Genomic DNA, 23,011 nt, shown 5'->3' on the forward strand with positions numbered 1-23,011 from the left:
GTGGAAATCTATATTTTTAAAATGTCAAATGATCTCTACGCTTATGTATTCATCCAAAAAAAATCTTTGGTCTCCATCAATTTTATTTTTGATACATTTTAATAGTGCAAAAAAGGAATAATTAAACTGTGTGTAGAATTGTGACGTAAGTATAACAGGTGTATTTAAAAATAAAATGTTTTATGATTTTTCAAAACTTTTTATTGATTTATTTTAGAACAAACAGGTGTTAGTATAACTCTGGTGAGGCCATATCTGAACCACTTATCTGTCCCTTGTAAATAATATTTACATGTTTGGAGATGGATACTACAACCGAAATAATAACCTAACACATAATTGTGTATTTGCATGGTAATTTAACCACCCCATTGTCTTTCTCATCTCAAGCGTGTATAACTTATATTTGTACACAGACAAATAAATAAAAGCTTCTCATGCATAAAAAAATAAATAATAGCTTATGAAGATGGTTGAAAGCGTTTCTCAAAAAAAAAAATGAGACAAATTCAAAACTGGTGCACACAGATATGCTTGATGAATATCAACTTTTCTGCTGCATTCACGAAATTTTTGTCTCCTTGATGTCCTGAAGTACATGATTACCAAATGAAAAAAATGCATTTTAATTTTTCAAAATTGTATCGATTCAACTTAAATTGTTAGTAAAATAAATATTTCAAATAACCTTACGTGTGTGTTTTATTTATTTATTTTTTCATTTGATTGTAATATAGTCTTCAATAGCGGAGCATAAGGTAGCACAGTATGATCCGACTTATGGATCACCTATCGGCATAAAAACTACTATAAATCTTATTCTCATACCTACCATATACGCAGAAAAAATTAAATTCAAATGGTTTTGGCAAAGTGTAGCAATAAACAATGCGAGATTATTGATTTTGAATTAAATTTATTGTTTCTTTAACAAGATTTACATTTTATAGAGACTCATTTAAAAAATTCGTCTCATAGCCATTATGAATTGCAACCAAGCTATACCCAAGAATTAAGAATAACAGAGCTACAACACACCTAGCAGTAAATGTTTGAAAAAGTAGAATTTGTTAATGAATATCTTTCACATCACCCGGCAGCGCCTTTTGCCGCAAGAAGAAAAGGGTGGATTAGCCATTAACATTTAGTATGAAAATACTTTCAGAAAATTCTCAGTAAACACGTGGCTGAATGATACGCGACGAATAAACACGACTGAGAAGGCTTTGGATAAAAATCTTTCATGACATTTCATATGTTAGAAACATCAGACCATTCGCATTCCACTTTTTGGAGCGTACATATGTGTTGATTTGGTTTCACAAAAATTGGAACAAAAATTACTTGGAATAGTTTTTCTTTTGCTTTAAACATTTATGAAACGTAATGTTTCATAAAATGTAAATGATTTAGTTATTCAGGCCGATGTTTCATGCTTTAATAAAAATTTATAACTTGGTATTTGGTCGGACACAACTGGCGTCACTTTCGGCTGTACATCCCATTGGAGGGATGGGATGATGGTGAGAGCGTTGATGTAACTTAGGAACAGCATGAGCCCTGTATTGTGATTCGGTATCTAAATCAGGATTAATTAAGTAATAAAGAAATTGTATCTGTAAAATGAAAATTAAACAAACATCGGGTTTGACATAATTAACCTCTGCTATATTATGAAACCATGAGTTGCCAGTGAAGTATTGCTAATTTTATTTTTACTAGATAAGATTATCGTTTTGTAGCATTACGGCGGGGCCGTTGTACATGAATATAAAAACAAGTTTTGTTACTTAAATATCTTACAATTTATTTTACATACTGGGTGATATTTTTGACTCTATGAACAACAGTTGGCATATGAATGTAGATCATCAACGCATTGGAATAATGTTAATGTATTGAGCACTCGAGTAGTTTTTTGTGTAATAAACCAAAAAAAAGCATTGAACGATTTAACATAGTGCCGGAATTTAATAGAAGCCGGCACGTGTAGCAAGATCCTTTAACGAGCAGATTGGGAATAAATGCTAGTGAGGTTCGAAAAATTAAAGAAATACAGCAGGGATCATTTATGCGCTTCTATTTAATGTTATACGTCTGCATTCAATTGAAGTTCAATTGTTTGCTTCTTTTTTAAACAAGCAACCATTACATTAAACCGTGGTAAATAGATAGAATTTCAATTTAATCCGAGAACTAGAAAAAACAAAGTTCAATTCAATAGACCAATCCAAAGTTTCATTTCAGTTTGGTAACACTTTTGTGTTCGAATAAAACCTTATTTTATCATTTCATTTCATTATAGAGTCTCATCAGTTTTCATGACTACACTGCATTGGTGGATATTGAAAAAAATCTGATAAATGTATGAAGTGGCATCGTTTGTCTTTATTCCAAGAGGTGGTGCCTAGGTACGGAATTTGGTAACTCGATAAGGAAGGTGAGCATGAAAAAAATATTTTTCAGAATTCAGAAACGACTTGTATATTCAATTTTTGATAAAATTTTTACTTTTTCTTCGGATGGATGGAAAGAAATTATTAGGAGTCTGTTGAATAAAGGCAGGCTGTCCGTCTTATTCAACTTTGAAATAATGATCAGCAAGCACAAGGTCCACTGTTAGGCGCCAGTTGTTGAGCCAGTAAGCTAGCCGGTCCGTTTAATTAACGTACGAACTGCTAAACGGTTCGAAATTCCAGTAGAATCAGAGACGAGGGCACGAACCTTTTACCTTAACGCAGCCGGTACCTACCGCCATGTGTTAGACTGCGATCCTGTAATGTTAAAATAGAATGACCTGCCCAGCTTGCAAGGAAATCGATCAGCATGGTAGACGGCTTGTAAAGCAGGACAGATATATGAATATCGTACGTAATTTTCTGTATGATAGGCTTCCGCCGATCCTTTCCGGTGATTGCATAACGTTACATCCGTTAAAAAGTTAAAGAATACAACACACCCGGATCCACTAGAGCCTAATTACCAAAACGGTTTCGGATGTCTCACATTAAAAGATGTTTAAAACACGACCGCGTTAGGTGTACGATCACATCTTTTATTACTGATTAATCACATTTATCTCATTTTCATTTATCATTTATCAATCCGGGGACAAACATCCAACGGGATGCTGCTGCTTCCGGCGATGGAAAGAATTCGGTTGCACATTGTACCACCAGTACACCAGTATGAAACGCATACTGATAGAATTGCCGGCTGTTAAGGCGCATCGTCATAGATGCTAGCGCTGGTTACGGTGCGGCCACTGTTGCTATAAACAGCCACCTCTGCATCCTCCGGTAACAAACATCCGACCGGAAGTTAAACCGGCCCGCAGCAAAGCAGCAAAGTGTCCACGCGCAGCCCAAACTCGTTTTCACCAAATGTATGCGACGTATCATTAACGTATCGTAGAATATAACTGAAACAATTTAAAACAGCAACCAATATAGGCTCTTCATTAGTCTTAAATCATAAAAAAGGTCGAGGAAAATAAACGATCACTTCCCTGCACAGTAACAATCCAAATGCAAAATGTAAACAAACATCCCCCCTCCGATTGACAAAACACGCATCGCGTGTGCAATAGCCCTGACCATTTTCGAACTGTCAAATCTTTGTTTGGGACTCTATTTTACCTTTTTACCATTAAATTAACAAGCAAATACAAATTTTATCAAGTGATACAATTCGGATGATTCGGGACACATGCAACTAGAACAATTTGTAACACCCCAACCGCATTTATTTTGTTTTGAAATCACCCATATCGGTTTGTATTTATTTGTAGTATTAGCCTTCGGTTGTAGTTTTTTTTATGCATTTTTAAATATAGCATTCAAAATAAATTCTCCTATTAAATTCTGGTTTTGTATCATCATCTCAATTCAGCCAAGTAAATCCATATAGATTAATTATAATATAATAAATGTTGATCAATAGCAAGTAGCAGTAAAAACCAGTCTCGAGGGGGGGGAAACGTTAGACGTTATTAGTTGCTTCCTTTTTTTTCTCCTTTTGTTTAAATTCTCTTGCTTTTATGTTTTTTTACTTTCCTCTCTTCTTTTGTTCATCTTTTTGATTATCCTCACAAAACGCAAAACACACATATAGTTACACACATCTCACGCTTCTTCGTCTTCTTCTTGTACCAACGCGAATTCCAATTCCTGCATTACGGAATCCTGGAGTTTGCAGGTTTTTGTCGTATCGGGGCCCTTCCTTTGCTTGCACAAACCATTGTAACATATCTATTATTTATTTATATTAATTATCGTTTCGTTTACTGTTAAAAAGGCACCTAACCAAGACACCGCATACACGCACCGTACAGAAACTTGGTGTAAGTGTTCGTAAGGAATGAATGCAAATCGTTTTGCACGACAAGTCTATAAAATGTTCACAATTGTTGTCCCATTTCCAAGCGAGCTACACCTTCCAATCCAGTGCATAGTGCACAATACGGTAAGGTGGTTGGAAGGGATGTATTTAAATAGCACCGTTTTAGCTAGGCGTTATTGGGAAGTTGTAGGAATTAGAAGAATGCAACTGGAAGATTTCTACTCTTTGCTAGCAACCGTGGTAAGGGGTTTGGCGCATGGTGCTGTACGAAGTGACCGAAGACGTGGTTTAAATGGTCAGTTGGAAAGGCATACTAAATTCTCTCGCCAGAGAGAAAGCGAGAAAGAGGATGGAAGAATGTTCCGGAGAATATGTTTTTTCATCCGGAATCGCACCTTTACCACTACTAGTATTAATCATAATAGTAATACATCAATACAATACTCCATTCGCGTAGTAAAAGTTACGGTAATAATGGTGGAAAGTAATCAAAGGAATAAAGGATACTGATTAATAATACGTCAAGTGTTAGTGAATGTCGCGCCACAAATCATCACGGGCTTGCCCCGGGCAAGGTGTATGTATATCCATATACATTGGCCCCGGGTGGAAGCACCTGCCTGTGTGTGTGTGTGTGTGTGTGTGTGTGTGTGTGTGTGTGTGTGTGTGTGTGTGTGTTCGTCCAGCGGGTTGGACATTAATTTAGCTAAAATCCAGTATTCCTGCGTACCGCATTACCGGTGGAATTACTACTACTTCCTTGGACTCAATCGACTGTACGGTTTGCCACCGTGCTGTTCCCACTCGCGATTAAACTCATGCTCCAGGATTTCTGCCCCACGCTTGCGTGTCAGTGCAGTTTCTTCCAGGCTCAACTCGCACATCTGCATGTCATCCTTACCGGCCACGAGCAGAATCGGCGGCTTGTCCGTGTGCAGCTCCATCTGCCGGGCGACATACTGACCGTCGAAGTGGGCGTACCACCAGCTGCGTTTGCTGTCGTCCGCATTAGCGGCAACGGTTCCCACTTCCGGGCCGCTACCATTGGTTGGTCGCACGAACGGTATGCGGAAGTAGCGATGGACGCTTCCGGTCGGTACGATCTCCTGCTTCGGCGTCAGTCTCGGTGGACCGGAACGTGCCGCTAGAGTGAGGTGGACAAAAACGTGATTAGCGAATGAATGAGCGAACTCAACGGCTTACTACTACTTACCCGCTTCCATGACGCTGCGCGGGGCCCGCTCATTCTCGTCCATCGTCGTGCGCTTGCGGTTCTTTGCCTTCCAGGCATGGTACACCTTCAGTCGGCGGTGGAATTCGTGGCGACAGGCCTCCAGCAGCTCGATGTCACAGCTGGTGTTGATCGCGTCCCGCAGCTCCGAGTACTTCCATTTCGATAGATCGTGCTTCTGCTTTTCAACCAGCTGCTGTTGAGCACGGATTGCTTCCGATCTGCCATGTTTGAAGAAGGTGAATCGGAACGCCAAATTAATTACAGTAACAAATATTATATGTTTGTAACATTTTATATGTGGATGGACATCACCACTTTTGCCATCTTTCATATGAGTTTGCGATCAGATGTAAAACGGAGAGAAAGTTGTATACAAAAGTGGCAAAGGTGATGATGCGCCTCAAGATGGGGTTCGAATGGCAAACAAATTAGTGTTTGATTTTTATAAGGAGGTTTATAAAAGAAAAACAAAAAAAAAAAAAATTTGTCACACAAAATACACACGATCTTGATTTACGTATGTACAGGTACAGGAACATTTTTTTTTGTACATGGAAAAATCTGTAAATGACCGAAAATTCTATAAACGGTTCCATCTCTCTCTTAGCATTTTCGTACTCAACCTGCAAGGTGGCATCGAAAGGGGTTATTACATCCGAAAAAGGGGGAAAAAATAATAAAATATTAAAAACTAACAAAAACGAAACGTAAAAGTAAAACAAAAAAATACAGAAAAAATAAAAATAAAACAAAATGATACAATTACAAAACAAAAAACGGAATATTTTCACGAAAACAGTAACGGAAAACGAAAACGAAAACGAAAAAAAAACGCAAGTACGGAAATATTTTGTACGTTTCGTGTTGTTTCTTGTGTTCAGGGGAGGTTTTCTGTGTGTTTGTTTGTGTGGTGGGTGTAATGTAGTATTTTACAATGTACCTTATCAATCGGTTTGCGTTGCCCAATGGCGTGACCTCTGGCGTACCGCTGGAGAATGGGGGTTGAAGAATGCATTGAAACAAACAAAGTTAAAAAAAGAAATTCGTGATCGGTGAGGTAGTAGTGCAGTAGGGTGAGGTGTTGAATAGATAGTTTGGATGACTGGTCAACGAACAAATTTTCCATTACTCAGACCAAAGATACGACCAGCGAATAGCAACAACCCCGAGCGTTACAATTTAAATGCAAGCATCACCCCCAGTACTACGGCTTGACGCCGTATTGTGCATCAGCTAGACTTCTTAGAAGCTTTTTTTTGCGAATGCGAGCATTGGTTAAAAATTTTAGTGGCTTTTTTTATTTATTTTAGTTATTAATGAATACGGACTGATGCCGTATTGTCCAGTGACTTTTTTATAATAGGCGAAAAACTCAACCAGTCTAGAGTAAAACGATAATCATGAATTGTGTGAGAAGCCTATCCATCTGCCTGGAGACTAGGCCGAATAAGGTTGTGGTTAGAAGCCTTAATCTTTTTCTGCAAAATGCTTACGTTACTACAGCAAGACAGTTTCTCTAAAGAGTTCGAAGGAATGGGGGAGGGCGAGAAATTATTACGAGTGTGAGTAGGGGAGACAAGCCTATCGTTTGAGTTGTGTTATTCGAAAAACAATTGTGGATCAGTTGAAGCAACTTAGGAATGGGTGGCAAGAAGGGTACGGGAACGCTGGAAAGTTAATGGATGAGTACTAATATGTACAGATAAAACTACTTATGTTTAGCCCCGACGAATCACCACGTTTAAACTAATCCTCCAATACGACGCTATTCAAATGTACAAGCGGTGTGGGACAAATACAACAACGCCGACACCAAAGGAAACAGCGAAGCACCAATGTTAGAGGCAACTAGTAGCGAGACTAGGGACGATTGGAAGGAGACAGACGTTGCACACGCACACCTCGCAGATGTTAGTGCTTAACTACAGACACACACAAACAGAGAGATGCCGATATAGCATGGCGTGCAGCGTTGTTGGGTGCGCTGAGTACGTCATACGATTGTTGCATACTTTCTCAACGCAGGCGGACTGTCCTCGACTTGTCCGTTCGATTCCTGAGCCAGCCGGAGGGCCAACTCGTGGTCGCGCCGTTCCTGCTCCAGTTGCTGCCGATACTGAATGTCTTCCTGCGCTTCCTTTTCCAGCTGCGCCTGAGTAGGTGGTAGAACAGAGTACCGATTAGCGTGTGTGGCGTAAATGGGCGCTGGAAGCTGTTTTTCGCGTGCTTCTTGGTCGAGCAGTGACCTGAGTTCTTTAGCGGCCGTACTTAACGCTAGTGCGGATGACAGTACCTGTAGGGCAAGGGCAGCCTTCCGATCTTCGCCTTCCTGCCGGAGGCGTTTGGCTTCCTCCTCCTTGCGGCGTGCCTCGATCTCCGTTTTCCTGCGAATAATTGTGCATTTTTAAACGATAACAAAACACACACCACAGCATCACATTTACTTACTTTTTTCTATTTTCTTCCTCCTCCTTGAGGCGACGCAATTCTTCCTCCTTGGCACGACGCTCAGCTTCCAGCGCGAGCTTTATCTTGTTCAGTCGCTCCTGCTCTTCGGCATTGCGTTGCTCCTGCAGGCGCGCATTGATCAGCTTCATGTTCGTATCGATGCTATGCATAATTTCCGCGTACTGGCGATCGATAGCTGCCGCACCTATCTTCGGATTGTTACGTATCTTCTCGATCGCCACCTTCAGCATCGCCTGCACGTCACGAATGTTGGCCTGCATCTTTTCGCGATCCGTTTTCAGCTGCTCCGCAATCGCGTGCATCTTCTGCAAATTATGCTCGACGGCCTTGATCTTCATGATGCCCCGGTAGCGGGGCTGGTGTTGTTTGCGCACCAGATAGCCACGGACCGCTTTCTGTAGCACTACAACCGATTTGTTTCGGAAGATGATGCGGTTTTTCACTGCAAACAAAATTGAGACAATGGAGAAAAAAAAAGCAATCAGTGGAAGAAGAACCGATGATTTTTGTTGCTGCTGCTTGAAACTGTAAAAAAACGAAAATAAAAAGCAAAGTAAAGACCGATTATATATCTAGTGATTGGGTGCCTACGTTTGATGACGCATATCGCTGCGAACGCCGATTTGATCCAGCGCGAACGGATCAACCACTTCTTCACCTTCGCCACAATTGCCTTCAGATTCTCCGGATCTGAGCGCATGATCCGATCGAACTCCACGAACTTGCCCGGCCGGAAGAACACCTTCGTGATACCGAACTTAAACTCGTTCGAGTTGAGTTTCAGCGACATCAACATTGCCTCGCAGAACGTACGCGGCGGTAGCCGCGCCAGCTCCGGCGGCAGGTAGCTCTTGTACATGTTGTACAGCTCGTTGAACGGCACGCGTGACGGGTAGCCGTACTCCATCAGCTCCAGCACCGAATTGGTGCCGGAGTACTTGAGCTGTGCCAACGCCAGGCTACCCTCGAACTCGTGATCGATCATGCGGCTATTCGGTTTGATGCAGCGTATAAAGTTCGTGCCGTTGCTGCGCAGCTTCTCCAGCAGCTCGCTTAGCTGCGACCGAAACTTTGAACCGACCGAAATAAACGAAAGCTTGCCCACGTTCATCAGCTTGCCGCCGCCACTGAATAGTGCGTTCAGCAACGCATTTTCCGACTCCTGCACCAACCCTTCCAGGGACGCATGGAGCGCGTCGTTGTTCTTCTCGATGAATTGGTTCTGCGAAATGAAGGCATGGTAAAGATTAGCGTTGACGCACAAGCAAAAGCGGGGAAATCTATCATACCGTATTGTAGCACACGGCACCAGCAAAATGGCGAACCAAAAAACCTTCATCATCGCGCAACGAACGGTGCGCTTTGAGTCGGGAAGCGCGCGGGAACGATAGCCGATAGTGACCGTTCCAGGCGGAATGTACTTCGTTCGTAAAATGTGCGTACGACGGTCTCGGCAGCTTCGATTCTTCATCCAGCAGCGTGAATATACCGTTCGATTTGGACTCAATCAGCTCTAATCAAGTAGAGTAGCAGAAAAGAAGGAGGAAAAATGTATTACACTGAGAAAACTAAACGAATATGAATATTATGCTTTCTCATACGCCTTACCGATAATGTCCTGATTGTCGGTGTACTTAATCTCCGGCACATTGAGACCCTCGCGCGCATACAGAACCTGTTCCGCCGCTAGGATGTTGTCGTCAAAAAACTTTTGCAACTTTTCATTGCAGTAGTTGATGCAAAACTGCTCGAACGAGTTAACCGTGAAATATTCTGTCCAAATATGAGACCATAAAGGATGAAAGTGTTAATCTCAAAACACACACACACACAAACTAACACAACACAACGAATATATTACCGAAACCAGCGATGTCGAGCACACCGATATAGTAACTAGACGCCTGGAAGGGAATGTTCTGATTGATGAGCGCCACGATGTGATCGAACAGCTTGGAGTAGAGGGCTTTGGCCAATGCGTCACGCGCATTGTTCGCCTCGTACACCTTCAGCATCACCATAATGACCGTGCCCTTGATACCACCACCCTTGCTCTTCATTACGCGCGACATCAGGGCTTGGCGCAGCTCGGACGGATCCACCCCGATCAGCCGTGCGGTCACATTTAGCGAAGTTTGCGAATCCTGCGTAATCCGGCACCCACCGTTCGAATCTTCCGGATTTTCCTCGAACCGAATGTTGCCGAGATGCAGTACCGCCGCTACAAGCGAGTAGATTTGCGTCCGTTCCGCCTCGCTCAATCCCAAACGTCCAAGCGCTTCGTCTAGCTGCCGGAAATCTTCGTAATCGTCCAGTATCGGATCCTTCAGTGGTCCTTTCGTAGTGTGTACGCGCGATTTGTACCCCGCCGGTATGCGTGATTCAGTGTTAGGGTGCGTAAAATACTGCGTACACCCACACAGATACCGGTAGTCATCCGGTTTAGTGAGGGCAAGCCGTTCGCGCAATGCCGGTGGTGCGCCCGCACACAGCAAATAAAACACATGGTAGTTCCGTTCGTCGGCGCTCTGCGTGCAGATGCGGCTCTTCTCCAGCAGATAGTGGGAGATGTGGCCACCCACAACCTGGCACTTTTTGTCGTAGTGCACCTCGATGAATTTGCCAAACCGCGAACTGTTGTTGTTGCGAGTCGTTTTCGCATTGCCGAACGCTTCCAGTATCGGGTTCGCGTCCAGTATCTTTTGCTCGATCGGACCGGCAGCGGCTACCGAATCGCACAGGAACTTGAGCAGATACTTGGTGCTTTCCGTCTTGCCCGCACCGGATTCGCCCGAAACGATGATCGATTGGGAAATTTTCAGCACGCGCATATCACGGATCGCTTTATCGGCTGTAATGGGGCGGCGGAACAGCAGGAGTGAGCGGGAAGAAATGAAAAAAATAGAGAAAACATATCAGTGAGCCACTTACTAAGCGTAGTTCAAGCGCGTCCGTCTTACCGATTGCGTATACGTGGGGCGGAAGTTCACCGATCGATTTACCGCTGTATCGCTTCAGCGTTGCGTTTGAGTAAAGATCCGGTATTTCCTTGTACGGATTGACGGCGATCAGGATGTTTGCTACATAGGTCTGGGATTTGAAGAAAATTCGAGACCCAAACTTGATAATCTCTCGAGTCTTATGTAAAAAGAATAATTACTTACATAAATCTTATCTTTGTAGTATCGGTTCCGTATGTTATCGAGCAGGGTCGCCTCGTTCAGAAACATTAGCTCGCAGTTGTCATCATTGTCCGAGGGTCGCTCGCAGGAGGGAAAGATGTCCTCCGGGATACAGCTCCGTTTCGGCTGCTTTCCATCCACCGGCTGCACCTCATACTCGGACGCACCGATCTCGATGATGCGTCCCTGTATGTAGCCATCCTGTATATCGCGTGCCCACACCAGCTGTGAGTCTAACATCTCTGTGTACATCATCCAGCATCCAGAAAAATGGAAATGAAAACAGAATGTTAGTTCATGTACATGCTAGCAGGGATGAAACGAATACAAAAAATGGACACACTTACTTGTACCGGTAGTTTTGGCAGGCCGCTGGGACAGTGGCCTCTAGTCGGGAGTCTGGAATGTTGCTACACGTCGATAACGCGTCGAAGCTCGTGTGTTGCAGCTGCCGAGATGAAACGACCCCACGGTAACCCCACGCCATCGTCGTCGTACGGTACAGGGAAAAAGAGAAATCACAAACCCATTTGAAATTAAAAAGCTTGAATGAGGGGAAAACTGGAACGTGGAGTTTTCACCTCCGCTCAGACACATCTTCTCTCCTTTCCCCCGTTTTGCGCTTGTTTTGCTCGGTTGCGGAAGTGAAGTGAATAAAAACACATTTACCAAAAACCGGTGGCTTTTGGAACCACAACAAAACAGCGACCGTCCGGACTACCACCACCAGCATACGCACACACACATACACACACACACGCGGAAGCGTTCGCTTTTAAGGGAAAAAGGCACGCTTTTCCAATATTCGTTATGGCTTCTTTTCGCTGCTTCACCGACCGATCGGTCAACGATCGTACTTGCGCGGTTGCCGCCGATGTGGAGGGAAATGTTGAAAATGGAAAATGTGTCTCTCTCACTCGCCCGCTCCACCACTATCTGTAGCGGTCCCTCCTCAGCCCTCTGTTGGAGTGGGCTCTTGGTCTTCACTCTCGATCGTTCGCTCCACGGCCACATTATCACAAGCCGCAACATCATCCAACAATGACGGGCACATATATGCATGCGGGGGTTGCGCGCTCTTGCACAGAAGCGACGCAATAGGAAGAGAAAAAAGCCCCGAAGATAAAAGCGACGGTAGAGAAACTTTTCTCCATCACGTTTGATGATGATGATCAAGATAGGTGAATCACGGTCGGTTGTATGCTCCTTCGAGATGCATACGAAAATTGCCGTTGCTGGATACTTTTCTAGCTTACACTTTGCAAACGAAGCATTGAGTGACGAAGAAGTTTGAGAAGGCTGTGGTGAGGTTTTGCTCTAACCTGATTAGGGCATAATATACCATCCAAAACATACATACGAAAGACCTCTTTTTACCGGTTTGCTTCGCAATTAGCCCTGCCAACCCTTTTAACACAAGGTGCACAAACCCACACAAACAAACACACAGCATAATGATGTTGGAAGCGTCAGTAAGCTTTATATATGTATATACAATATGTGTGTGTGTGTGTGTGTGTGTGTGCCTTTGTGTGTTTATCTGTATGTGTAGGTAATATGTTGTGGGCTTAATTCTACAAATTGAAAGCCGTAAACTAAACCTATTTCTATTGCGCAAATGCAAAAAGAGCTGGAGTTGTTCTGGGCCATAGATCGTAGAAGGAAATGGAGTGGGAAGAGGGCAAGCAGTTTGGATGGGTTGAGTTTGAGTGGATCGTATGATGCTGTACACTATACAAATTTACTGTGTGAATCATCAATTCTCACCCAATGCGCGAAAGTGTTCAGCGTATAGATCACTGCAGGAAATTCTGGTTGCCAGTGGTCAACAACCTTTTGTGGGACATAAGGTAAGCACTACATAAGAAATAGGTAGTGCTGTTTAAACGATAGGAACCCATCAAACATATCGGTTTATAAGCATATTATATGAACACGACCATGCACGACGGCACGACGCAATGCATGCCTAATTTGATTTAAGATGGCTTCCAAAAACGTTTCGGAGAAATATTATTATTATGGTTTCCATATGTTCTTAGTAGGGTTTTCATTACTAAGTAAGGCGACAGGTTTGTGGTAATATTTTTAACTGTTCTATGCAGATGTTCGTGCGTTGGAGCCGTAATTTAATCCATTGAACATAATATTTCAAAAAAACCTAAAGCCCTTAACGCTATACGTCGCGATATCTGCTTCTCTTCTATATAGACTACTACTGATAAGGTAGCAAATAGGAAGGAAACGTCGGATGAGATTAGATTCGATCTTAACACCTTTGAAGCGTTAGAGCCTTACAAATGATGTCATGCGCCATGGGCAAAGTCATCGTAACCAACCTCTTTGAATCCTCCTGTACCCTTTGAGTTCGTTTCAATATGTCTATAGTGTAAGGCTTTCTTTCCGATTACTTTGAACTATCAAGAGTCGAATCGAAGCTTCCAGTATTTCATTACTAGAGCTTGGTCACCACTGACTGCTGGGGTACAGATCGTTTATGATTGGGTAAAATACAGTCAAACGTAACGAAACATCCTCGGTGTGTCGTCGTCGCCATCGTCATTTCCAAAGGGACGTCGAAACCTGACGCCTTCCAACCAGTCCCTGTTGCAACCCTGCCGAATGCGTTTATGCCGCCGCAAAACGAGGCTCGACACGGTACGATGGGTTTGTTGGAGCGGGTGGCAAGCACAATATTGTGTTGAAATTGAAATTGAAGGGGTTAGCATTTGTGTGAGTGTGTGTGTGGGGGTAGGGGGTAAGCTGCACACGCTGGTGGTGGGCAATATAGGTAATAAACAATTGCCAGCAGGGCAGTGTTCCGGATTTGGATGTGCATTTGTATGGGCCCCCGTGCTCCATCTCTCCACCACACCCCATGCTTCTCGCACACAAGTACACACCTTTGTTGTTGCTCTCCAAGCTCGTGCTTCTAGTTCAATGTTGAATGTTTTGCTGAGCTCACCCCCGCCACACTACCAGCAAGCCGTACCACGGGAGGAAACCGCAACCGTTTTTGTTGTCTTTTCTTCCATCCGGTCGGTCGGTATGTGTGTTGTTGTTGTATTATTTCGCTGTTTAGCATGTTTCTGTCCTGGGGATAGCATAAACAAGCAACTATTCTCCCACGTAACAGAAGAAACAAACTATTCTCTTGCTTAAAAAACACGTAACTGTCTCATGGAGCTGAACAATTAGTGTTAGCAAGCTTGCAAGTATTCAAGAAGACATGTGGGTACGTGGGTTTCCCATGCGCACTGCACATACCCTGTCTCTGACGGCTGTCTTCCTCTGTCTCTGACGTCGATCGGCAAAAGATAAAGCGGTTACAATCATGCTGAAGGCATCTTACTTTATGAAATTGTACCTCGTAAAAAATGGTGGTCTCCCCCTGCACTCTTACGCCCGCCTGCTCAGTTGGGGTGGGAAATTTACAAGAAAGATATGCTACTGCCTATGTTCCTGGAACGCACCAATCTTGATCACATGTTTCTTTTTTCCCGTGTCTACTCCCAAGCTGGGTGCCTTATCACGAACAGCTCATACGGAGAATCTTCAAGTAATCAAAAAGAAACCGGAAGTGGCGCTCTATCCGCGTCGATGGCCTCATTTCTTGATTGCTTGTTGAATCTTTTCTACATTTATAACCCACCGACGTTCAGCTATATTATTTGGTATGATAAATAGTGACCATTTCATCGAGTTGGCCAGCAATCCTGCAGCAGTCCCTAGTGTTAGCGGGCAGGAATAGGGCATAAGCGGGTTTCTCTCTAAACGAAAAACAAGACGTTTAAAAAGGAAATCAAGAAGATCAAGCAAAACAACCGCTATGTTTTCTTGTTTTGGGGCCATCCGTTTTGCCAGCGCGTCAGGTTTGTTAGGCTGCCCGTCCTCTTTACCCCTCTACTCTCCGCTGCATAACCTGGGCTCCTCCCGGTAGGAAATGGGCACACAATTAGCTGGCCACAAATTCGGTAACCGCTTCGTCCGCTTGTACGTGTGGATGTGTGCAAAACTCCTCTCGGGAAAGGTAAGACCAGCAAGCACACGCAGAGGGTTCGATTTTTCATTTTCCATGTACACGAATGTCCATTTGCCGGTCGTTGCTTTGCTTGTCGATACCGCGCTGCACCGCGATGGGAACCAATCGGTTTGGCTTGGGGAGGAAGTGGTGAAGAGCAATCGGCGCTTTGCGGGATGACGAAGACAAAAGGGTTGGGTCGGGTTGGCGCACCCTAGAAGACAGACCTGATCGAAGGGTGGGAGATGGCATTCTCTCTCTCCCTCTCTCTCTCTCTCTGCGTCCAGCATTGTTTCTTATCTTTCAAGGCGGCCAGGTACCACTTGGCAAACGGAACCGTCCAAGGTTTGTGCTGCAGAAAGGCAGGGAGAACCGTTCCTATCGTGTGCCGGCCCTGTTCACCGTAGAAGTATTTCGCGATTTCGCGATAAGGAAAATAGGAACATAACAATAAAGAGAGAAAAAAAAGAGTACAATCTATAACTGCCCTCCCGGTCGTTGATGACGGTGGCGGTGATGATGTTGGCCGGTCCTCAAGTGTCACATTTGGTCGCTTCACAACCACCCCCACCTCCTCCCTTCACGCACCCCATCCCCCGTCCCAGCAGTATCAGAAAAGCAAAAAAGAAGTCCGTTCTGAGGCCACTTTGTGAACCACTTTGCCACTTGACTTTCCGATTAGTATGTGTGGTGTGGGTGGCGTATGGTCCACTTCAGATGCAGGAACCATCAAACTCCGGTACATTCCCTGTCACGCACACACACAGAACTAACAGCAGAAGGAAATCAACCGTTTTTCGACCGTGCACCCGCAACTCCCGGGCTGTTAAAGAAGGGCGTTTGGCCGCACGGTTGCACAGTACTTTTAGTTGAAAGGGTTTCCACCATGCCAACGCCAAGCGGGAAAGTAGGGTGGAACGAAATGGATAATGCATCCCTCCTCCACCCACCCTCCCACGCACACACACACACCCTCGCGCTCTTCCTGCCTCTCGCTCACAACGCATGACAAGCCCGCCCGACAAAGGTGAGCGAGAGGGTGAGTTCTGATGGCGGTGAATGATGAAAACTCAAGCAACCAAAAGGAGGTAATACACTTTTTTGTATCTTTAACTGAAAAAAGTGTTATCATGGCCAGCAGGAGCACTTATTATGATTATTCGCTATGTACACTATTTGGAATCTTTGCAAATTGCCTTACCTCGTTGGATGTCGGGAATTTCTTTGAAGGTTGGTATGTACGGGACTCCCGTGCAGGCGTTTTGCGGGACGATGATGCAGCACCGAGCGGCGTATGGAAATGCAATTGCTCGCGTCTATGTATGTGTGTATCCGCAAGTGGTCTGAGTACATGAGTTGTGTGTTGGCGGTTGATTGGTGGAAATGGTTTCGTCGCAAAAGCAGCACACGTACGGTACGGCACACACACACACACACACACACACACGCACAAAACACGGGGAAAAGACGCACAATGGACACCCGAGAACACACACTTACGCACCGGGTTTAGGTACCGCCGGAGCGCAACCAAGTAACTCCTCGGGGAAGCCCTACGAAACAATGAAATGTTTGGGGAGGGTATCTGTTCGCTTTCCTCCACCTCCTCCTTCTGCAACACTGTACCTCCAAGGAACGGCACGCAATTCGACCAGTTCCGGGAGAATCGGAACACCGGTATATGTATATCAAAAGCACACAAATAGTACGAATCGTTCGTCAACCTTTCTCTTGAACGGCACCCAGCACAGCTGTTTCAGTGGATGCTTCGAACAAACGAACTGTCCACTGCCTGGAAGGGCAAAACAGTTTCTTGCAACCAACACCACCGCGCTAGCCGCGAACTTGTCCGCTACCCGTGTGACCGTACGAATGCAATGAACGGGCAGCGAGAATTCAGTTGGAAAAGTTTCCACGAAGGCGACTCGCTGACAGCGCATAGTGATGGGCCCGGTTCGGAGCGGATTGGATCCGAAGCCAGGTTCGGCTATGGTTTGTGTAACGTTTGACAGTTGTGGAGTGTACAAGGTTGCGGGGTTATTCCAAATCGAATGTTTGTTGCAAGACGATCGTTCTTAGAGCAAATATAAATTGGATACGAGTTAGATTGGAATACAGCAAATATCCGGAATAAATAATTCGCCAGATTCAGAAGAAATTGTACCCCAAACGTCAAATTGGTATTTAGACACATCGAGTCAAAAAAAAAAAAAAAAACCCCGATCAAACTGCTGCTGGCTAGAGGTGGTTTAAAAACGTTTGAATTCACAGCTGATAATTGGAAGTTGCTCGTTAATAAGAGAAAGATTCGGAGCCTTTCAAGGGTTTTGTTTGTTGTATCGTTCATCACACGCACATACCGTTTAGCTGATATTTTATTTCATGTATGTATATATTATCTAATTGATGATTACATCGCTTGCCGGGGGCGGGGTAAAATGAAAAACCCCACCCTTTGGAGCCCCAAATATTCACAAACAACGATATTTGTCCTATCTGCTTACAACTTCGTTATTATTATCATATTTATAGTTTCTGCTCGCTCGTGATGGCAAATCGCGCAGCGGGTGCGTTCGTGCCTAGAGTTGGAAGTAAGAATAATTAAATATTCATACGTATACAAGGGGGAATGCCCAAACCCACCTGCACAATAGCATTCTAACATGATATAGTTCTATAAATTAAATTGTTCTAATTTATTTGTCGAACCGCAGCAAGCATGATTTCATTTGCTCGCATCGACAACGACGTTGGAGAAACGTACCGGGTAAAGTAAACGGGTAACGGGGTGCTAACATGAAATGTAAACAAAGCGAGCACAGGGTGAAGCTATCCCCTAAAAAGGACAGGAAACACAAAGTGAAAAATGTGTTTTGAAACTAATTGACATCCTCACAACGTATTTTTCGTGCGTTTTCCACCTAGTAAAGTACCCTGCCTTTGTTGTCAGCTCCGGTTGCTCTAAACTTATATGATATCGTAACTCTACTCGCTACAGTACGGGGAAGATTCAACGCAGATCGCTTCTGCTTCTGCGGCGTGTGCTGCTGCGGTTGATTGTTGTAAAACTTTGGTAAGAATGTTTGGTTGAATGTTGCTGCACATTGCCGACAGCTTAAACTAAAGCCGAACAGATTTAATCACTATCGTAATCGTTTCCCTTTCGGCAGGCCGAATTCAGCGGTCGACGGCTTTCTTCGTCCGAGCCGTACATAACCTCTTCGTCCGAATCGTTTATCATCGAAAACGTTGGATTATCCTTCGCTATGATCGGTTCTGCAAAGAGCAAGAAACAAATGTTACGCAAGTATGCTTTCTGTGTATGCCCTGTCAGAACTTACCATGTACGGCGGGACCACTCGGCGAATAGACGTAGGCCATTGCGTAGAGATAAAAGTTCAACAACCCATAGAAACACATGAATTGTGCCGAGCTCTTGTAGCTGGTATACAGCTGGGCGATGAAATTATCTTCCAGTGTATCGAAGCCGAAGTGTTGCATCGTTACGATGAGTGAAATCGATAGTACAATTAGCATCAGAAGTGTTAGTATCTTCAGCCGCATATCTAACAGCGAGCAGAACAAAAAAAAAAAACAACAGTGAACACTGTGAGTAGTGATAAGTGCCAAGCGCAAAAAAGCGCAGTCAGTGATTCTTACCAAAGTACGGCATCGATCGCAGTTCGGAGTATGCTTTCAGCATCAGTAGCCCCAGATACAGTAGGTACATTGCACCGGCAATCGAAACAAACACCTTTAAACCCTGCAATAACGAACGGATGATTGATGCATTAAAAATTTCCTTTTCCCTTTCCGGTGATGCTTTCGTGGCACGTACGTTGTAGTTTTCGGAATCTTCAAAATGACTGTACGTGGGATCGTTGAGCTCGTCGCATTTCTCCCACATACCCAACACCACCGCACACAGCCAGATGGGAAGGACGACGATCAGCTTCGGCAAGTAAAAGGTTAGAAATTTTCTTTCATTCTGTCGCAATCCATGATACACGCAGAGCCAAAACATGAGTATACCGCACAGGAATGTTGTCTGTAGAAGTGCGTCGATGATGCCCGGGAACCAGTTATTGGCGATAAAGATGAGCGGAAAGATGGGATCTGTTCAAGGGATAAATAGCATGTTTTGCGTTACCAGTTAAAATGCATGCCACCGGATGCAGCGAAAACAGGCCGGGGTTGGTTACGTACTGTTAAAAAGCAGCAACAGCGGCAACAGTATCGAGAGCCATTTCTGCTCGATCGACCAATCGTTCATTGGGTACTTGCGAAGCGTATGCGCAAACCAGCACGTGATGATGAACGTAAACAGTACGAAAATAAACCGGAACCAGATCTCGATCTGCGTGAAGGCGGGATTGTACGATTTGAAGTAAAACTGTACGCTGCGTATGTTGTACCGCTGGTGAAACGCTTCCAGCCCGTAAAACTGCACCGTCACGATGTAGTGCGCGTAGTCGAGAAAGCCGATATGGAGGACGGTAAACTCGTCGCACTCCTCGTAGCTGCAGGACAGATGGCGCGTGCGATTTTGCACATCCGCACCACCATTATGCGCACCGCCGTACACCGGCATCGGCTTATGTTCCGCCGTGAGGCCCTCGATCTGGACGCTGATGTGGAACTTTTTGTCCACTATCTCGTCGTCCGTGTTGTCCGTCGTTAGCTTGGCGATGATCCACAGCTGCTGGGAGTAGGTCGTTAGGAGCGGTGTACGCATCACAAACGGTCCGCGTGCCAGATAGTTGGTGGTGGTGTCGGATGCGCTTACGTTGGGCTGTAGCGAAATGCCGCTCACCTTGCTCATCACCGTAATCGGAGGACCGGCAAGCCCGATAAAGATGCCTAGCCCGAAACAGGCAAAGAACGCGAGAAACACGGTTGCGAATTCGCGCTTGTTCATCGAATACAGTCGCATATGGACGGACCGTTCGCACCGGTCATGGTGGTACGCGGGGGCTATGTATTTGTTAAACTCGCTAAACAGATCGCTAAACTGGGCGAGACTCTGGCGAAACCGGAGACACATTCCGGCGGGTGTTACGTACGAGTAGCCCAGCTTGGACGCATCCTCTGGCGGCTTGGACGATGTGGAGGAAGCCATGGATCGTCCTTACCGTTTTACCAATAGGCTCAATGATGGTTGTCCGCGTTGCAAAGCTCCTGGTTGCTGGAGGACGTCCTGCGTATTGACATATGTTAAATATGTTGATGTTGTGCCCGCGCCTCTGCCTGTACCCCGCTCCTTCCCAGTTCGGACCGTTTTGATTTGGTTTCGCTTTACACGAAAAGCATACGACTGTAACTTCGATGCTTATTCACTGCACTCAGTATCGATTTGTTACCCGCTTTACGCACTATCCAACGTCGCAATTTGTTAGCATTATCTGCTTAGGCAGGGAATACGTGTGACACGGTATCGAAGCACTGTTTTGTGTTGAAGTTCGACTTTACTACACTGGAAGGTACTTTTCGAGGGGTGAACTATCAACCTTCTTGTACTGCGCATGCGCCTTTCCTCAAAAGCCCAACGATTGTTGTATGCTTCTGACATGCGGAAATGTAAACTTGTTACAAAACTGTACGTAAAAACGCTTTATCAGTTTCTTGCGAGCATAATTTTGTGTCAAAATAAGGGCTGGAAGGCAAATCGCCGGCATTTGAATTTAAGATAATACTCAAAACTTACATGTTGCCTTTAATACACTTATCGCCTTCTAGCAAAGAAAATCAAAACATCATATAATTTATTTTTCTTTAAAATACACTTTAATTTGTCTGCTTAATGCGAAGTTATTCTTTATCAAATATGTCGTCAATTTCAATTTTTTTTGAAAGCATACGATTTACCGCATGATTTTGTCTGCTACCCACCACCCATAGCCACAGCATAGAAGATAAATTGTTCGTACTAAGAGTCTTAACTCTGAGCAAAGAAGTTGGAAATAGTGAAACACACACGCTTGACAAGAGCACTGACTATCCAGCTACGGGTATAATCAAGTCATGCTATGCTTCTTTAAGTCTGTAGTACTCTAGTCTATTTTCATCGCTCTCGTCAATCCGCGGTATTGTGCGACATTGTGTAGCAAGATCGGAGCAAGATGCAAGAAAAGAAATTAACTTAAAAAAATGTAAAGCTGTGGGCTTCTACTTCAACAGGAGCTTGACAGCATTTACTTTAGCAACTTTCCGAAAAAGAGTAGAAAAACAGAGGAAATTCTATGTATACCAACAACACAACGGAACAACTGCAAAAGGCTTCTAAAGCTCGTTTTCGAGCAGTTCGGCACTTTTGATTCAAGCAGTTTCCAAAGCTTTAAGTCTACACGATTTAGCCGTTTTGACCTAATCAGAAGCTTTCAAGCGCTGCAAATAAGATGGAAGTTAAATTCAAATTCAAAACTGCACATCCACGTGGTGTCATCTGGTTTTATTTACAAAGCACAATATTTCGAGTACCACATATCACATATCGCTAGAAAATGTTGGGAAATGAAGAGCAAAACCAAAAAAAAAAAAATTATAATGAATTGAAAACGCTTTACACCTGGGCGGGTTTATTTAATTTTAGATTTTTAACTTATATTGGTAAGTTTTGTTTTTCATTTTTATTGTCTGACTTGGTACTTCTGTGTATTTTTCTAACGAATAGCATAGAAAAAATCTCTGGTCGTTTTTGTATGGTTTACCACGTTTTTGTTTCTTGTGTTATTTATGTTGTATGATTCACGCGCTCTCTCTCTCTCTCTCTCTCTCTCTCTCTATCTCTCTCTCTCTCTCTCTCTCTCTCTCCCTCTCTCTGTCTTCTCTTTGCCTTCTACTACTGCGTTTTCTTAACCGATTCACCGCTCGTATTTATATAAAAAACAGAGGATGTAACAAGTCAAATCAGTAACTAACACATGTTCACGAGAGTTGGCTGCGTTGGTAATCGGTTTGTGTGAGTGTGTGTTTTCTTTATCTGCGCAATCAGTGTGTGGTTCGGTTTTCGTCTTCCATTTGTATATATATTTAGCGTGTATATATATATTTATATATAAGTAAGTATATATACTTTCCGGTATTTCGCATTTTTCTTCCTCTTTTTAGCTAAATCTACGTTTCTTCTTTTCTTTTCCCACCTTCCATTTTTCCCCTTGTTGTCTTGTTTGGAATGATTACTTATATGTTTTTTGTGTACGTTTACTGTCTCCACATGTATATGGTTTGTTGTGTGCGTGTTTTTGTTTGGTTTGGAAAGTGTAACGTTTGGTTTAAGGATCGCTTTCGAAAGGAAGGTACGAGCCTTCGGTCAGCGCCAAATTTAGCATTTATAATTCGTTGTCTTAAATTTCGCATTTCATTTTCCATTTTCCGGCCTTATCATGACGGATACCACTCCCTGATACCACTGTACGAATGTATGTGTGTGTCTGTTTTTGTTTTTCAATAGAAATATTTAACAATAGTCTATTCTTGCTGCTGCTTTTGGCACTGTTCATGGTTTTTACCCCCTTTTTTTCTTATCTCTTTCTCCTTTCTCTCTGTGTTTACTGCTAGAGTGCCCTTTATTCCTTTGCCAGGGGATCACGTTCCCATTCTAGCTGATGGACAAATGGAGTCCTTGCTTCGCTTATTTTCCTTCATTTTCTCTTTTTCAGATTTTTTTTCCTGCATGGCACGGTTCAATAATTTGTTCCTCTCACAAGAATTCCAATAGCTAAATTATTCCGGTTTTCCATAAATCACTAATTAATAGGCGTTTGC

General features: G+C 43.8%; 2 protein-coding genes across 4 annotated transcripts; both read right to left on the minus strand.

Moving 5' to 3' along the window:
* Window positions 1-3,723: 3,723 nt before the first annotated feature.
* On the minus strand, window positions 3,724-17,122 carry LOC118517425 (myosin heavy chain 95F). 3 transcript variants are annotated; one of them, XM_036063549.1, is made up of 14 exons: window positions 16,752-17,122; window positions 11,574-11,674; window positions 11,209-11,468; window positions 11,005-11,134; window positions 9,906-10,895; window positions 9,653-9,817; window positions 9,334-9,557; window positions 8,636-9,266; window positions 8,024-8,486; window positions 7,869-7,959; window positions 7,588-7,727; window positions 6,516-6,563; window positions 5,555-5,793; window positions 3,724-5,485 (listed from the first exon to the last, which is right to left on the minus strand). In XM_036063549.1, exons 3-14 carry the CDS (start codon window positions 11,464-11,466, stop codon window positions 5,094-5,096), a joined length of 3,771 nt encoding a protein of 1,256 aa, XP_035919442.1. In that variant the 5' UTR covers window positions 11,467-11,468; window positions 11,574-11,674; window positions 16,752-17,122; the 3' UTR covers window positions 3,724-5,093. The 3 variants fall into 3 exon arrangements, with proteins under 3 accessions (XP_035919442.1, XP_035919432.1, XP_035919451.1); XM_036063539.1 differs by having other exon boundaries at window positions 16,449-17,122; XM_036063558.1 differs by lacking the exon at window positions 6,516-6,563 and having other exon boundaries at window positions 3,744-5,485; window positions 16,449-17,122.
* Window positions 17,123-17,572: 450 nt separating this feature from the next.
* LOC118517451 (transmembrane protein 181) lies at window positions 17,573-21,314 on the minus strand. The gene is made up of 5 exons (XM_036063605.1): window positions 19,454-21,314; window positions 19,086-19,363; window positions 18,908-19,010; window positions 18,589-18,813; window positions 17,573-18,523 (listed from the first exon to the last, which is right to left on the minus strand). The coding sequence occupies exons 1-5, from the start codon at window positions 20,364-20,366 to the stop codon at window positions 18,384-18,386; spliced, it is 1,659 nt and encodes a 552-aa protein (XP_035919498.1). The 5' UTR covers window positions 20,367-21,314; the 3' UTR covers window positions 17,573-18,383.
* Window positions 21,315-23,011: the final 1,697 nt, after the last annotated feature.

This window comes from Anopheles stephensi, chromosome X (genome assembly GCF_013141755.1).
Source record: "Anopheles stephensi strain Indian chromosome X, UCI_ANSTEP_V1.0, whole genome shotgun sequence".
Taxonomy (NCBI): Eukaryota; Metazoa; Arthropoda; class Insecta; order Diptera; family Culicidae; genus Anopheles; species Anopheles stephensi.